General features: G+C 49.6%; 1 protein-coding gene across 6 annotated transcripts in view; it reads left to right on the top strand.

Moving 5' to 3' along the window:
- Positions 1-17,406, top strand: part of tnrc6c1 (trinucleotide repeat containing adaptor 6C1) — a 30,586-nt gene that overhangs the window by 3,271 nt on the left and 9,909 nt on the right. For 4 of the 6 annotated variants that reach the window (XM_078083871.1, XM_078083873.1, XM_078083872.1 and 1 more), the window contains exons 2-5: positions 2,037-2,139; positions 2,633-2,654; positions 8,585-8,938; positions 14,251-16,794. In XM_078083871.1, coding sequence (XP_077939997.1) covers positions 2,077-2,139; positions 2,633-2,654; positions 8,585-8,938; positions 14,251-16,794 — 2,983 coding nt within the window. In that variant the 5' untranslated portion in view covers positions 2,037-2,076. Of the gene's footprint in view, positions 1-2,036; positions 2,140-2,632; positions 2,655-8,584; positions 8,939-12,805; positions 13,180-14,250; positions 16,795-17,406 lie in introns of those variants that run through there. The other 2 variants (XM_078083874.1, XM_078083875.1) reach the window with 1 other exon arrangement.

Below are 17,406 nucleotides of genomic sequence, written 5' to 3' on the forward strand. Positions count from 1 at the left end.
ACAACACAACCCCCCCCCCCCCTCCTCCCACCCTCCACACTTCCACCCCCACACACTGATGCCTCGGAAAGGAGCAGCGGCGGCTATATTTAGCACGGCAGCTGCAGCACGCGGGTTCCGAGAAAATAATGGTTTGCGGTGATGATGCCGATGAGGTGGACGGGACCGGAGGCGCTTTCCAACGAGAAGTGCTGGGCAGTGAGGGAGAGGCTCTCCGCGTCACGCTGCCTCTTCTCATCGCCGCTGCGTAAACGTCGGTGGCATGTGGGCTGAGCCGGCGAGTGAGAGGATTGTCTAAAAATATCTCCTAATGTGTCACCGTGGAGGCTCGCTGATGCCATCTTCTATTTTTGAAAAAAAAAGACGCACAAGCGAAAGCGTTAAAAGCCGAGCGAAATAAGCGGTTGAAGCTGAAATGAGTAGTCACAGGTTGTTGGTTGTCGATTTGTGTTTGTGTTGCATATTTGGATCTGTTGGAGTTAATAGGTGAGTTTTGTTCTTGATTCAGAGGAGCCATGGTAGAGTGTCTCTACCAAAAATATATTGGGTAGAACGTCAGGTGTCCTATTTATTCGTGTCCTTTTTGTACACGTCTGATTTGCACGTCCCGTCGTTCAAAATGATGCAAGGACCGACTTTACACTGACCGAATGCCCCCGGTTTCCCTTGAAGAAAAAACAGCAGCAGCACTCGACTGTGTCACAAATGTCTCCGACTTAAAGAGAGTGTTTAAAAAGAGGAAATTAAAAAGCTGAAGGAACGCCGTGGGATCTGATGCTCGTTCCTCTCCGCCGCCTCTTGGCTCGACGCTCGGCCCGAGAGCGGAGAAGCACTCTGGAGACGCGGCGTCGCTGTGCGGTTTGCAAGATCGGATCGGGAAAAACTCTCCCCGTCCACATTATCTTTACCGTGCAAAAATCCTGTTGTCGTTTCTTGGTGGAATCTTTTGCACGTCACTGTACATTTTCTGTAATGTAAGTGGATGCAAGTGAGTGTGCATCGAGATGAGATGATCACAGACCTCCATAGATGTTGTGTTCTAATTTACTACCCATCTATCGCCTAAGCCCAACCTCTTCTAACATTCAGGACAAGTGCAGACTAAATGTTACTTATGATCTGTTCAGAGGTATTTAGGTTGCATCCTACTTGAGTTCTTTAATCACCTGGGGGGGGGGGGGGGCTTCTGCTTTCTTACTTTTCTATTCTCATCATTAAAGTGAAGGGTTGTGACGGCACACAACTCTGATTCAGTAAACCGTGCATCATGTAGCTAAATGTGATGTCACGTAATCGCTCAAACTCCCACTTCCATTATCGAACCGCCAAAATCGACCCGATTTCCACCGCCGCGGTTAAGGACGCCGTCTGTCTCCACCACTGGGACCCCCCCCCCCCATCACCCGGGTAGCGCTTGTTGCTAGGCGACCGCACACACCGCTGCTGCCTGTAGCAGCATCGGCTGATGGCTTTAATGTCACATGTAAGTGTTGTTCCACCTGCCTCAGTCCTTTTTTTTTTTTTTTTCGAAAAGAGCTTTTCATTCATTTCTTTTTTCTGTGCGGGAGGATTAGTCTGGATAAAGCTCTTGTCGGGTGGTTTCCAGCTGCTGTGTGTGCCTGTCGTCAACACTTCTCCTCTCAAGAATGACGTGTGCATGACGTAGGAAGGAGACTTTGTCAACAGATGAATGGGGGGGGAACAATGTTACGTGTCCTTTTTCTGATCCGCCCCACATACTCATTGTGTTGCGCTGATGTCGGTGGAACCCCGACTCCTTAATGGTTTCCAGAGCAGCGCCCGGCCAACGCACACACGGTGCAAAACAAACCCCACATTCTTCTGCGCACGTGATCTCGTGCGCTGCGACAACAGCAGCCATTGACAACACCGCGTCTACCTTTGGGGGGGGGGGGTCATACAATTGAACAATGGAGCTACGAAATGGCAAACCGCTTCATGTTTATGCCCTCAGTTGGTAATTGGGATAAAAACGTTCCAATGTCTCTCCCTCTCTGTCTGTCTTTGAATTGAAGCTGTGAGAAGAAGCAAAGAACACGAGAAGAGAACCATTTGATGGAAGATAAGAAAAAGAAAAAGCAAGAAGAGAAGAAAAAGAAAGAAGCCGCTCAGAAAAAGGTGAGTTTTGACACACTCATCTTTTCATTAGACTTTCCTGCCCACCATCGAATGAAAACACAAGTAAAGTAAAATAACGTGAACAACCGGTTGGCGTTGGTTCATTTTTCCCTTCAGTGGCTCGCGTGCTTTCAGGGTTCGCCTGCTGTTATACATATATATATATATATATATACATATATATAGTGTGTGTGTGTGTCCTCGATCCCTCTTGTCAGTGCTGAGCGGAGCATCTATTTTACTCCCACTGCAGCCACAAGCCCAGCGAACCCGCTCACCCTGCCGAGCAGCAGGGATGAACGTGAACCTTTTAGCATTTCAATAGATGGGCAAAAGCCGTCCCTGAACATTTTGTTCCGGTGGCCCCCGGCCGGTCGCTGAGAACCAGCCGAGGCGACTGGGTGGGATCAGCGTGTTAACATAGGGCCACTTGTACAGTTATTTTTACTTTCTATGGCTTATACATTGATTTCTCTTTTTCTCTTTTCCGCAGGCCACAGAACAGAGAACCAAAGGTGAGTTGTGGCTTCTTACGGTGAACTAAACTAAGCTCCTCTAATTTGATTTTATTTCTTTAGATTTCTTTTCAATTTAAAAACTTTGCTTTGTGTTGGAATGTGTTCCACAATACGGACATCGTATACGTCTGTATCCTCCTAATTAGATGAACGATTCCTGTCCAGGATTGCTTTTTATATTTGAGTTTCCCCTTTGCTCACATCTGATCAATATGGACGTGAAGAAATCTTGATTTCTAGCAAAAACATCTTTCTAACAGTACATCAGCAGCAGGGCGGCTCGTACTACCTGAGCCAGCTGCCTATACGAGACTAATAAGGAGCAGGGGGAAGGTACAGCTGCTCCTCGTGGGCGCCTCCAGCATCCCGAGGAGGGCAGAGGTGAGGAGGAGAACCTCAGGAGAGCGAGAGAACCACCAAACAAACCTTTCAAAAAACAAAAAAAAAGAGCGAGAGAGAAAGAAGCAAATGAAGCCGACTCGGGTTGAGTTCAGCTTGCAGGTCTCGCTGCGTCCGCTTCGCTTCCCCCGAGCCGGAGCTCCTAATGGCCGCACAGAGAGAGAGGCGGGTGGGCGATGTTAGGCGGTCGCTCGCCCCCCCCCCCTCGGCAGCGGATCTCCTGGACGAGCCGGCAGATGGGACTTGATGTGTGTGTGTGTGTGGGGGGGAAATCTGATTAGACCTTTTGGCAGGAAGCGGAGGGGCACCTAATCACGCTGGGCCCACCTGGACGCATTTGGTCCGTGTGAGTTTGGGGGGGCCGGTGTTGCTCAGCTGTTGCACCTCTTAGTACGTAGTCCCGTGAACTCTTCTCTGTCCGGGCTCAAGGAGGTAATGAGGTTGTAATGTCACACAGCCCCCCCCCCCCCCCCCCCTCTGACTCCCTATCCCTCTCCTCTGAGGCACTTTCATCCCCTCACAGTACGCCGCACTAATGAATGTGATCTGGGTTTGGCAGCGTTCGCGTTCCTTTTGTCTCTTATCTACTTTGTGGGTTTTTTCTCACAGCATCCACACATTGACCCGTATTCGCTACCCGTCGCCTTATCTTCAAACTAAGCTGAGATCCGGAACTATATTCTTGGCTTCTGCTCATGAGGGCGACTTGCCTGATTTCACTGTGATCCTGAACATCAAGCTTGACTTTTGAGCATATTGAACATATTTGTGTACATATTTATGATCATGTCCATCGGTTTGTTTCCTGTATGACTGCTGTTGTTCCCACTTGACTATTTATAGGATTTTTATAACTAAAACACGTTGATTATTATTGTTTCATTCAGACATATAGAAGGATATTTCCAGATCGCAAATCTTCATGAATTTTTTTGTGATTTTTGAGTTCTTAATGATTGTAGACAATGGAAAAAATATATACATATTATTATTATTTTTAATTCCCCTTTTAGCGGAGTATATATGACACTAATGAAGGGTACGCTGGGAACTAATTAGGAGAAGGTTGTGAGCGCGTGGGCCGAACAAACATGCGTCCGTGCGCAGGAGATCTCCAGTGAGACCCTGAGCACCATAGTAACACTACACCACCTCCCGTCTCGTCCAGCGGAGGGGCCCACTCTGGGACCAGCGGGAGGGGAAGAGGGAGCAGACGAAGAAAGCGGGCAGGAAGCAATGAAACTGGGCTGAATTGTGTTGGTTCAATCCGTGCAAAGTGCAGCGAGGCAGCCGCTGCAGCACGTGGGCCCCGTCTGAGGGAGGCGGCAGGAGGGCAGGCGGGAGCAGCAGAAACAGACGGAGCCATGGTGCAACTGTGAGAAGGCCGGTTTCCTGTTAGCCGGGCGGCCGAGGGGCCCTTTTGTGGGATAGTTGCGCTGGCTCACCTCTCAGACACACTCTCACTCCACCAGGCCTCTAATCCGACAAACAGCAGCGGCGCACACGCATGGTTTTACAAGTTTAAGAAGTCATTTTACAAGACATTTAACTGTATACGTATCGTACCTAATTCATTATACAATGACTATTGAATCGCTCCCTCAAGAAATGCCCAGATAAATGAGCCGAGCTGATATTTTTGGGGACTTTCACAGCTATTGTTTACAGCAACAACTAGAGTTCCTTTTTAAGGAGTTAATTGTGTCTTTTCATGCTCCGTTATTTTCATTTTCATCACGGAGCACCACATGCATACACAGCCAAACGCACCTTTACATTGCACCATGAAAGATAATATTATTATAAAGCAGTGCCGCGGCAGTCACTTCATAACAGATTAATTTGCCGTTTCACGTCGGCTTAATTACGCCCGGCGCTCTGTGTCGGCGGGTCTTAAATTGCGGCGTGATCAGGGTGTAATTTATACCGGCGAGCCGCCTCTCCTTCGCGTCGCTGGTGCAGACGAACCGCATTGTAAAGAGCAGCGCGGGTAACACAGGATGTTGCTGTGAAGAAGCGTTACGCTATAAATTGTTCATATGTGAGCCGTCATTAAATATGTCTTTCCGAGCACGGCGTTATCCGGAGGGCCGCACAGATTATGAATAGTGGATTTGGTTCTGGAGCCTTTTAAGTGATAAGTATTCACTTTCTTTTTTGCTAAATACGGTGGGTGTGTTTATCTTACCGTAAGTGGTGAGTTAAAGGGTGTTACGAGAATTCCTGGAGCTGTCAGTAAAGTGAGGTGTGGAGGGCGGATGTATTGGTTTTGGGTGCAGGATTTTCTATATATATATATATATATATATATTATAGAGGGAGAGCAAGTTACAGAGTGCAAATCTGGGGTCATGCAAGAAAAAATAGTAAAGTGGTATTCTGAACAAGGTCAAAAAGGTCACTTTGAATAAAACATTTTAAAAAAGAAAAAAAAAAATATATATATATATATATATATATAATATATCCAATATGATTTCTTTTCGGGGGAAAAATAAAGTGCTGCCTCTTCCAGTTTCTGTATGAAGCCAATAACGCCGCCTCTTCTCTGTGGATTGCGTTGGCGCTGCGTCCTCGCTCTCTTTACGCATCGCCTCCTCTAAATGCAAACAGACGGGGGAACCTCGGTCGCCCGCAGCTTTTTTTGACACAAAGTCCCGGGACGGGAGCGACGTCTCCTGAGAGAGCAGCGGGCCTCTGATCTGCCCTTTCTGCGCGTGGACAACCGCTCGGGTCGGTTAAACTGCTACTGAAAGACTAGCGTCGCTCGTGAGAGAAGTGCGTTGCAGCGTGTTGACCCGCTCCGGTGTGCCGTTCTGTGGCTCCGTTCACATATCTGGTTACCATTTAATAAAAACTCTGACCCACATAGCCGTGTTTTTGTTTTTTTGCCCCGTCCGGTCCTGCTTTTAAATAGCAGTTTTGTCTGCATCGAATGCGAGGGAAGATTTTCTCTCTTAACTACAGTGTCACATTTATTCACTTCTAATTAAGTCTTTTAATCTTCCATCTTGCTCACTGCTCACATTTTAAAGCCCAGAGGAGAAACGATAAAAACCCTAAAGACTTGCCTTCCTTCCTCGCTCATCATTCGCAGATTCTCTTTCTGTTGCGTCTGATAAAGATCCAGACATTCCCATGTTTTCTTTTTGGCTTCAATTAGAGCATTTTAGTGTGACACCATACTTCAAGATTAAGCATGTATCAATATAATGAATACACATTAATTTTACTCCATAAAAAGGACACGTTTATGTCTTGTCTGTCCGTTGTCTGTCGCACTGTTGATACAGAGTTGATAATTGTGCTGCCATTCTATTAACACAATTCAGATTCGATTAAAGTAACAATATGTCGATTGGGGCGTTTGTAACAGCTAACCTCGGGCATTAACCTGCATGATTAAAAGTTTAGCTAAAGAACGCTTATAGTCGCTAACAAACGGAACCTTTTCGTGCATCTCATCTGTGTTCACTCAAAGGCGATGCTCTGCTTTGATTATCGGAAAGTAGAGTCAGCGCCGTGCTGTTATTAAACCTCCGGGTAGACGAGCACTGATATTATTGGAGTCAGAGGCGACTCAAAGTTCAGTCAGGCAACTTGGTTACCAGCACAATTAAGACCCCTTTTTTTTAAGTGAAAAATGAGCTGTCTTTCTCTGCGGGAAGCGCACGAGGCCCCTGAGCCGCGGCTCCATGTGCATCTTTGATGAACTGTGAATTCTCCTGTGCAGCCGAAGACTTTGTTTTTGCAAATCGGCTGTCAGAGCGAGTGACTTAGATCTGTCTCTCTTTACCCTGCTTCACTTCTTTCTACAAAAGCACCGCCTCGTGAGACTCGCGGCTTATTAACAACCTCTCTGATGCCAAAAGGTTTTTGTTTGTTCTCCTGAATCCTTTTTGTAATCCGATTTTCCCAATGAAAACAAACGCAATAATTAGAACATTTTTCTTAATAGTGCATCAGCGACTTTCATGTCACCTAATGTGCAGGACTCGTGTTGTTGTTGTCCTGAGAAAAACAATTCTGTGCAGCATTGCATACTATAGTCAGATAGTGTTTTAATTGTGAGCGGATTTAAACTAAAGCTGGTTTCAGGCAGGGGGGGGTGGAGACGGACACACACACACACACACACATACAACTCTCTTCATCACCCTGCCTGCTCTACCTCCTTCCCCCCCTCCCCCCGGTGTCCAGGAGTCTATGCCGAACATCAGACGCACCAAACTATATAGCCATTGCCTTCATGGCTGCAAGTATAAATTGCGGCACAGACGCAAAGTCCTCTGACTTTAGGAGGAAATCAGCCGCAGACGGAAACGTGCACAGACAAACGAGAAGTACTTATTTATGAGCGAGCGTGTCTTTCGGCCTTTACAGGGCTGTGAAAGTATATTCTGCGACACCATCCTGCCCAGTCCCCCCCCCCCACCCCCCTCGCCGAGGGCCTCGTGATTGCATAACTGTGTGTTTGTGTGCGTCGGGCTGGCTGCATGTGTGTGTGTTTTTCACTGCACGCACACACGCGGGACTGCAGCCAATGTTGAAGCACCGCTCTTTAAAACTCATTTCAGCCACACAAAGAATTTCTTTTCGCCTTTCGGTTGCTGTCTCGACAAGCCCCCCCCCCTTAGAATCCTCTTTCTGTGTTTTATTACCTGCAAAGACTACCTCTATTATACCTTTGGGTGCACACACAGTCCGATCAGCTGCTTGGGTTTGTTTTCCAGCAGTTCGTGGAGGTTTCAAACACCTTTTCATGTGTCCTGTTTACATTCTAGTTTATCAGATCAGTCTATTACGTAATGAGATGTTCTGAGGCGATTACCCCGCGCGCTTTGTGTCCCATGATGCATCTCAGCCAGCAGCGAGCTCGGAGTGAGCTGATCCTCCTGCTCAACTTAGTGGTGACCTCTGACCTTGCACTTCCACATTCATCTACAAGATATTAGCCGCCCCTGTGGCTTTACATTTGAGGTTGATTTGTTTTGCCGTTGTTTACAAAGACAATAAATGTGACATTGCTCGTCTTTTACCATGCAGATTTAAATGTGGAGCGGGCCTTTTTAAAGTGGCTTTAATCCCCCCAAAAAAGATCTGAAAATATCTGAGCTAAAAGAGACCAATAAACAAGAAAAAATTGCTTTGTAACTGTTGGTTGTATAAATACCTGTCTGTTTGCTAATGCGTTTGAATGTCAATTTTTCGTGCGTGAGCGGAGTAAAATCACAATCTGTTGCTACGGGTAACAAGCTAGTAGGATCTAACGGCTTAGGTGATCATTTTGAGGGCCATAACCCGGCACAGAGCTTACGTTGAACACTTTGCTGACAATAGCCCTCAATAATGTCATCATTATCTGGTACACAATGTTTTATTGCAATAATCAGTCAAAAAATAGTTTTGGCACAAGTATGCGCTCAATAACTCTGCTTTTTCCTAATGCTCCTTTTTACCTTCCTCATCCCTGTGTTCCTGCCCCCCCCACCCCCGTCCCCTCTCCCCCTACCCTCCCATCTCCACAGTGCCAGACTCTGCCAGGCGAGACCCCACCCCTCCTCTTCCCCCCAACAGCCCCAGTGCCGTCCCGTCTGCACCCCCGAGCGGTGGCAATGGCAAGCGCGCCCCCTCTGGAGGTCAGCCGCAGACAGCACAGCAGCCGCAGAACCTGCTCCAGCAGCGCTACCCGCCGAGAGAGGTGCCCCCGCGCTTCCGCCAGCAGGAGCACAAGCAGCTGTTGAAGAGGGGCCAGCCTCTGCCCGCCGGGACCCCGCCTCCCACCACCACGGGACGTCCCGCCGCTGCTGAACCCGCGGCAGCGGTAGCCGCGCTCTCCTCTCTCGCCGGCTCCTCGTCCTCCACAGCCAGCCTGCCTACAGGTCAGCGAGAGACTCTGTTGGCGAGATGCGAGATCTCTGCGGTTTTTAATGGGAATGCGTTTAATGTGCACTGAAAGCGTTCATCTTGAAGCACCACAGTGGGGTGCATGAGGCTTGGAGGTTGTTGTGAACTGCTTTCATTATATTTAGTTATGTGACTTTTCCTTTGCTTAGAGTGGATTTTTTGGGGGCACCTCTTTCTGACAGCGGTCTGATATATTACTACTGTGCACAGTGGTGGTGGTCGTGTTTTTGCTTAATGGCGTTGTTGAATGGCGGTGCCTATACGTCTACCTTTTGTATGGAACTGAGATTGTGACACGGCAGTTTTTACCTCAGGGGCATTTTGAAGGCACTTCCATCCAAGGGGCTGCTGTTTAGTCTGCCTAGTTGGGAAATAGAAATAAAGAGTACAGAGGATGCAAAGTAAACCCAGCTGCCCCCCCCCTCTCTCTCTCTCTCTCTCTCTGTATTTCCAAGTGTGGGTCTGTTGTGGTTTTTATTAAAGTGCCATGTGCTTTTGATGACTAAGATGTCCAACATTATTTTTAGAGCACTCTGCACATTTCATTGTCTGGAAAGAAAAAACTAATTTTTTCTAAGTGTGTCTGAGAACTGTCAAACCCCTCCGATGCTTTTTGAAGGCCGCTCCATCTCCATGGCGATGAGATGTTTTCCCTGACCTTTCTCCTCCCACTCATAATAATAATCATCATCATCATCGTCATCGTCACCGTCCTCCCACTCTCCGTGTAGCGTTGCTGACCAGCCCCACAGTATTTCCTGTGTATCGGAGGAGGAGCCACAGGGAGCAAGCTGGTTGGCCGGGGCGCCTCAGTGGGCTTGACCTGGCACCGACAGAAAGACCGAGTGGAGAAGGAAAGAAAGAAAGCAGGAGAGAGCGAGCATGGCAGAGGTCCAGTACTGTGGGCTGCAGTGACTCACGGCTTACGGTAAAAGCTGCAGCTTCTCTCCGCCCCTCTCTGGCAGGCCGGCTGCGCTCTGCTTTTCCTCTCCGTGTGTCTTTGAACCTACTGATTACATTAGGGCCGACAGGAGATCCTTCCAGGCTGGGAGACGGGAGTGTTTGGTATTCCTCGCCACAGACTGCACGCTGAACTGGTGCACGAGGAGTTTTTTTTTTTTTTTTGCACGGCACAAACTAGTTTAAAAACCTCACAGCTCAGCGATGTTATGTAAGACGCTACAGGTAAACGCCTCCCTGCTGCTGTCCCGACAGCCTCGTCTATACTGACAAAACTGTCTCTGTTGTCCCATCCCATATTATTTCTTGCAGATAACAGTGGAAGCATTCATTCACTCCTCCCCCCCCTCCCCATCCCCCCCCCAACCCCCCGTTACCCAGTCAGATGTTGGCTTTCTCGGAAAGCCTGGCTGATCAACGCGGCCCGCTTGTCCACATGCGTGCGTGGACATGAGAACACGGGCGCCCTCCCCTCTGCAGTCTCTGCCGTCCCTGCAGGATTGTAAGCGTCTCCTCAAGCAAGCAGCAGCCACCGCTGGTGGGACTTTAATCCCCACGGTGCCGATTCCACATATGTTCGAATCAAGTTAGCTGGTAATCCTATAACGTATTGGCTGTAGCAGTAACAATTTATAGCCCCTCCCTATCCGCGTTTATCTAAAACTCCTTGAAGCACAGATCAAGATTTTATACTCTCCAAGCAGAGCAGAGGCCAACGACAACAAATGTTCATTAAAAACAAGCCCCGTCTAGCGCACAGTGCAGCTAATGTGTTAATGGCTTGTCTAGGGGAACTGAGTGTGTGCACGCTGGACTTGACGCTCTCTAAAGTCTGCTGATGATGCTGTAAAAAGAGCCCCGGGAATCCTCTCCCCGAGAGGACCGGCTCGTCTCGTCTCGTGATTAAACATCATCTCCGCTCACTCGCTCTCTGAGCTCGGTGTTTCCCCGATGCGCATGTCCCTCGCCTCCTCCACCTCCGCCGCACACGGCGCCCGCGTTGCCTCCGGGCCGCGCACACTATAATGTCGGCCTGTCGATCCGCCCATTTGTTGAGGCCTTCTTGCGGCGCTGCTCTTTGCTGCTATGCCAGGGCCCTTCCATGTAGGCGGCGTGAGAGAGAAGGCTATTTTAAGAGCGGCGTGCTGAAGAAAGCCGCTGACCTGGTTTATGCTTTAGAATAAAGCAGGCCAACACGACCACCAGATGTCTTCTTACGTAGACGTGTACTTCTTACTTCTGTCTCTGCCCCTCTGTTAGGATCTGCCCTTGAGATAATAACAGCATTGCATTAACACAAAGGAAGCATCCATGAGAAAACTACGTTTCTTGCAAATATTTCTGTACAGTCCGTGTAACTGAGCAGCTGTTGTTTGTTCCAGGATGAGTCCAACAAACTATCTTTGCCTCTTTAGCATATTCCCTAAAGTAGCAGTAACAAGAGGCTGCCAAGTGTTATGTTTATTCTGGGCCTGCAAGAAATGTCGCGGGTTTGGCTGCTCCAGTACCCTTCCACATACAATATCTCATTTGCAGCAGTGTATTATTTGCTTGCTTATGGGTCTCTAGAATAAAGCTTTGAAAAACTGAAGAGACAAAAAAAGGGATGAAAATTTGTGGTTGCACAACATAAAAATAATTGAACTATTGAATCCCTGCAGTTGGTAAAAGATCGGATCGGATTCTTACATAATCTCAGCTGCTGTAACGTAAGTAAAATACATTGTAATTGAAGTTGAAATTGAAGTTTAATGCTGAAATGCAAATACATTTCGGCGTCTAACCAATGATCAGTATGCGCAGTATTTTCTTATGTTCATCGATTAACTGTTATAGCTATTAAATGTAAAAGTATTGATAAATAACCATTAAATTTGCTAAAGTTCATGCGGACCGACCAAAATTTATTTGTTTTTCTGACAAAAAAAAGATGTTCCTTTTATCATTATTTACTGTAAAATCAACAAAATATCAAATCTGCTGAGAAGAAAAGAACCAGTGAAGTTTGGCCTTTTCTGCCTGAAAAAATTACAAGCAAAAATGATGACTCAATTATCAATTCATGCAGCTGCCATTGATTGAATAATCAATCGTGAGGTGAGGATGAGATGATAGTCGACTGCTGGCTGGCAGCATGCCCATCCACTCTGCACGGCCCCTCGGGGGGGCTTCATTAGGCCGAGGTCAGTCCAGCTGAGGCCACACAGCCCTGCTACATCACTTCCTCCTTCCATCCATCAACATCCTTCTTTGTATTTGTATTCCCGGTGATCCTTTTTAGCCTGACCCCTTGCCCCCCCCCCCCCCCCGCTCTTGGCTAGTGTGTATGTAGTGTGTATGTGGCCACACGGTAGATGCGATGTACACACTGTGTGCATGTGAGCACACAAAAGAGCGTCCATGCAGCAGCATGGCATGACCTCACCGCGTGTTAGGAGCTCACAGTGGAGGGGCACCGGGGGGGCTGAGCCTCGGCCATAAAGGGATTCTGTTCTCTACAAAACATGGACTTGTTGTTTTGTTGCGTGGGCGCTGCGATCATTTGTAAACAATACCGGCCTTGATCCAGAGGACTGCTGCGCTTTTTTTGTATTTCCTTTTCTTTCTTTCCTTTTTCTTTTTGCGGGGCTCCCAGCCACAGTTTTCCTCCTCCGTTCGTGCCTTTTTTAAAAGTAGGATGCATATATTCCAGATCCATAGGAGTTCGTTTATTTCATTTCCTTCCTATGATGTGAGGGTCGGAAGAGCCCCACATTACAGTTTTGTTTTACTTCATGCCTCGTGAGTGCAACGGTGAACATCTTCGTTCAGCTGTTCAACCAAACACACACACACACACACACACACACACACACACTAATACTACCCCTCCCACCTCCCTCACTCCACACATCTCTCCAACGCTCCCTTCCCCCAACCAGCGTTCTTTCAGTGCTTTTCCGGAGAGGGAGAATATCCTCGGTCGGGATAGGAATAGAACATGATATAAATAAAGCCAGAGGGAGGCAATATATAGAATAGAGAGACCCAGCCGAAGCAACGTTGGCGGGAGGGACTGGGCATGAGGGGTGCGGAAGGAAGGGGGGGTGGGAGGGTTTGTCTCATGCCGCGCAAGAGCTGTGCAACTTCTTGGCAGCATTTCAAAAATGAGCCTCAGAGGCTTGGCGAGCCGAGCAGACATATTGAAACAAGGATGGTCCCTACGTCGCACAGAACCCGGCTCTTTGCAGGATGGTTGGGAGGCGCCTCAACGCGGGTATTTTTTCTTTTTTACTGCTCTTTCATTATCTTCAGTTCTCTTCAGCCGCCCTGTTTTGTTTCTCTCTCTCTCTCTCGCTCGTCTTGCATCTGCTCTTTTTTTGCTGCCTTGTATTTACACACTGAGCAGATGAGCACTTTTCCAAATGCCAAAGCTGCAGCGGCGGTGCACGCAGTGCCGAGTCTGCTTTCTGCTTCGTGAGACGGGCAGCGGTGAAGATACCGGCGGTAGCTCGCAGCCTTTTTGGCTTTGGTTCAGCACTGAGAAAATGGCGGTCCTGCACTTCTCACTGGAGAGACGCTACAGAGCGACAGTGCACTTTTCCCCCCACGTGCCTCCCCCCCCCCCATCTGACTGCCTCTTCTCTGTGCTGTAGGTGCAAGCATTTGTGTTTGCTGTCACTTCCCTCATGCACAGGAGTACAGTCAGGGTCTTTGCATGCAAACGTAAACAACAAGCCACTGCAGCTCCGGGGGGGGCAGAAATGGGGCAATGAGGCTGCAGCGGGTTGATCAGTGCCGCAGTAATGATCTGCAAACTGGGCTTAGTTAAGACCATCCATAAGCAACGTGGAGCTTGCTCAACTCACTCCACAGGAATCCGAGAGAAATCAGCCAAAGCATCTTTTTGGCTTGTCAGAGCAGTTGTATGGGCAGATAGAGGCTGACGTGTCGGTGAGGAGACAGGCTGCCCGGGGGGGGGCGGTGCAGACTAGGGCTTCATGTCAAAACTGGAGGGAGGGGGTCAGAAGAGAACAATGACGTGGCTGCATGACTCCTGTCATTGGTCACATGCGTTATTGGGGTTCCAAATATTCTTCTTCATCTTCTCCTTTTCTTGGGGTGAGCTACCTCTGCTAACATATTCGTCATTTACTGTGTGTTTGCATATTTTGTGTGGGTGGTATTTATTTGTATTAATAAAGCATCTTTTGAAGTCTAAGCATACATCTTATATGTTGCCATGGTATTTCAACCTTACTGAGAATATGTGGGTGTGATGACGTACATAGCTTACACCTCTTTTCTCTCATCATCATCCTATCTTTTTTTCTTTCCTGCCCTACAGAACTGCCCCCACAGAGAGGCCAGGGAGCGCAGTATGATAATCCCCTCTGGGGAAACCGGCCAGCCAATAGGAGTGCCACAAGTGCTGCATCTTCCACCAATCCTAGTGACTGGGATCAACTAATCACTGACCAGAAGGAAACGGAGGCTTGGCCTTCTATTACCCTCAGCCAGAGCCAGGCCCCTCCAGGAGGATGCTCTTCGGACACTGACCCTGGTCACCTGGCCAGCAGCAACAGCAGCAGCAGTAGTATTAGTAGTAGTTGTAGTACATTGAATATGGCCTCGGGGGCTAATAGCCAGACAGGCCATTTTCCTGCCAACCACCTTAGCAGCAAGGTTAACAGTGGGCCCAGCCCAGCCAATCATACTGGAACCAGCATGCTCTCTAGCCCGGTTGCAGCTAATTGCAGCTGGGGCTCTGGGCCTGGATCCTCTCATTGCCCCCCTCAGTCCTCAGTGGGGGGCGAAGGGAAGAATGACAGCCCTGGGGGAGCGGGAGGCAGTAGGGGCTGGGGGTCGTCTTCATCATCCTCCAACACCAACTTTAACTTGAACCTAAACCCTAACGCCAACCCGTCCGCCTGGCCCATGTTGGGACACGATGGGGTTGGCACAGGGGGAGGCAGCTCAGGAGGAGCCAACACCATTTCACCTCCTCAACCTACACCCAACCTCTGTAATCCGCCTGGCCCCCCACCAGTCCAGACCAGCAGCTGTACCGGAATCAACGCTAACAGCTCTGCGGGGATTGGCAGCGCCTGGGGTAGCTTAATGACCTCTGACAGTCCGGAGCCACACCCCTCCCCATCCACGAATGTGTCTTTCAGTTCAGAACCTCAGAACCTTAAAACTGACGGACCAAATCACACTAATAAGCAGGAACCCCCCAGCCCCATCCGCAATTTGCCTGGCTGGGGTAGTGAACCTGTACACTTGGGTTCCATGGACCAGACACCCTCAGGGGGCCAGCAGGTCAATGGAGAAGATAATAGCTCAGTATGGGGAAACAGTGGTGACTCGAAGGCACCTTCATCCAAGGAGGCGCCTGGATGGGACTCTGGCTGGGGCCGTGGAGGTGGAGCAGGAAACTCTGGGGGCTGGGGTGACCAGTCTGGTGGAAGCTGGGGGAAACCGCGCACTGAAGAGGCCCAGGGAGGCTGGGCGGCCCCTGGCTCTCCTCCCCAGGATCCACAGGCCACCCCTTGGAACAGAGCAGTGAGCACAGCTGCTGCAAGTGAAGGGAGCAGTGACAGCATGGAAGCACAGCCCCCGCACAGAGACTCCTCGTCAAGAGATAACCCTGCTCCTCCGCTGCCTGCCCAGGACTTGGACCCCAGGGTGCTGTGTAACACCGGCTGGGGACAGACCCCTGTTCGCCAGCACACCACCTGGGACATGGTCAAGTCTAAACGCAAGAATGATGCGGCTGCCGATTCGTGGGGCTCCGGCCCAACCACTCCAAATGACGCTCAGGGGCCCGCCAGCGTTAACATGGCCCCCTCCAGCATTAGCGTGGGCCCCTCCAGCACTAACATGGGCCCCTCTCAGAGGGCTGATCCTGGGGGTCAAAATGATATGCCTGGTTCTCAGGTAGCTTCAGGTTGGGGTGGAGGCATAGCTGCCAACAACCCACCTATCGCCGGCTGGGGAGAGCCAGTCAACAACGTTAAGCCCCCAGGTGGCCCTGGTGGATGGGGCAATCCGCCAACAGGAGCCCCCACACCCAGCGTACCCAAGAATGGAGGTCAATCCTGGGCAGAAGAGAAGCCAACTGGGTGGGACGATTCTCGCAGCAAAGCAACATCCCAGGGCTGGGGAGAGCAACCCAAAGCATCCCATAGCTGGGGCAATGGTGGAGGAAGCAATAACCCAGGTGACTGGAGAGAACCAGAGGAGAGCAAAAAGAATCCCACCAAGCCGGGCTGGGAGGGAGAAGCAGGGGGCTGGAAGGAAAATCAACGAAGTTGGGGAGGATCTTCTTCAGGACCTGTGACACCCGGAGCTGGAGGAAATGGGGGCTGGGCAGAGACAGCTTGCCAGCGTCCCAGTGGCCCTGCCCAAAGCTGGGGGGCCAAGCCTCAGGATGGACCCGGCGGTAGTAGTGCGGCTGGGAGCATGGGCTCTTGGGCTGGATCGGGCTCGGTAAAGCAGGGTGGAAGCTGGGCCGGCAGTAAAAAGGAGTCTTCTGCTCCACCCACAGGCTGGGAAGAGCCCTCCCCACCTTCAATCCGCCGTAAGATGGAGATAGATGACGGGACCTCGGCTTGGGGCGACCCAGTTAACCACAGAAAGTCAGTCAACCTGTGGGACAGGAACAATCCAGGAAAGTCCCAGGCTAAAGTTACCACTGGAGGCAATAACCCCCCGGGCCCCAACAACAACCATTCCCACCCGCACAATCACCCCTATCAAGGGCCACCTGCCCCTTTACAGAACCACACCCCAAATCCCCCAAACCCAGGACCCAGCAGTGGGCCCATGGATCCTGTTGTCCAACACCAGTCGGGGCCATCTCACAACAGGAGTCCCTTAATAGCTCAAGGTGAGATTCCATGTGTAATAGTGGCACTTAGCACACAGCTGGTCAGATTCATTTAACCATAGAGAACTAATTCTTTTCATTTTCATTTTTTTCTTTTTTAAATAACATAACCAAGCATTTCTGTTTTCCTTTCCACCATTCATAGTAAAGGTGTCAAACATGAAAGCTGGATGTTTAGTTAGCACTGTTAAGCTCCAATCTCATGATCCACTTAAAGGTAAAATCTTGACCTAGTTCGCCCTCTTTGGATTTACATCTAATCGACTATCCAAATGAGTTAATCAGGGCCAGCCCATCCCTCCACGAGGCTCCTCACATTTCACAACAACACACGTCCGTGGGGAGGCCGGGGTGGTGAGGGGGAGCAGTAACCCTGGTACCCTCAAATAGTTCCCCGAAGGAAGCACAAGAATGCTGTTTACACAGTGCCTCGGGAAAATGGAGATTCACCACTAACCGTTTGAGAAGGATCGGAAGTGTGTGATTATATGGGAGCCGCCATCTGTCAGTTGATTGAGGGAGGAGGAGGAGGAAGAGGAGGAGCAGCAAGGCCTTGTAGAAGCTTTAGAAGGAGCCGACGCCCCCTGCTGTCCCTCACATTGGATTGTTTTC

Source organism: Gasterosteus aculeatus, chromosome 11 (assembly GCF_964276395.1).
Source record: "Gasterosteus aculeatus chromosome 11, fGasAcu3.hap1.1, whole genome shotgun sequence".
Lineage (NCBI taxonomy): Eukaryota > Metazoa > Chordata > Actinopteri > Perciformes > Gasterosteidae > Gasterosteus > Gasterosteus aculeatus.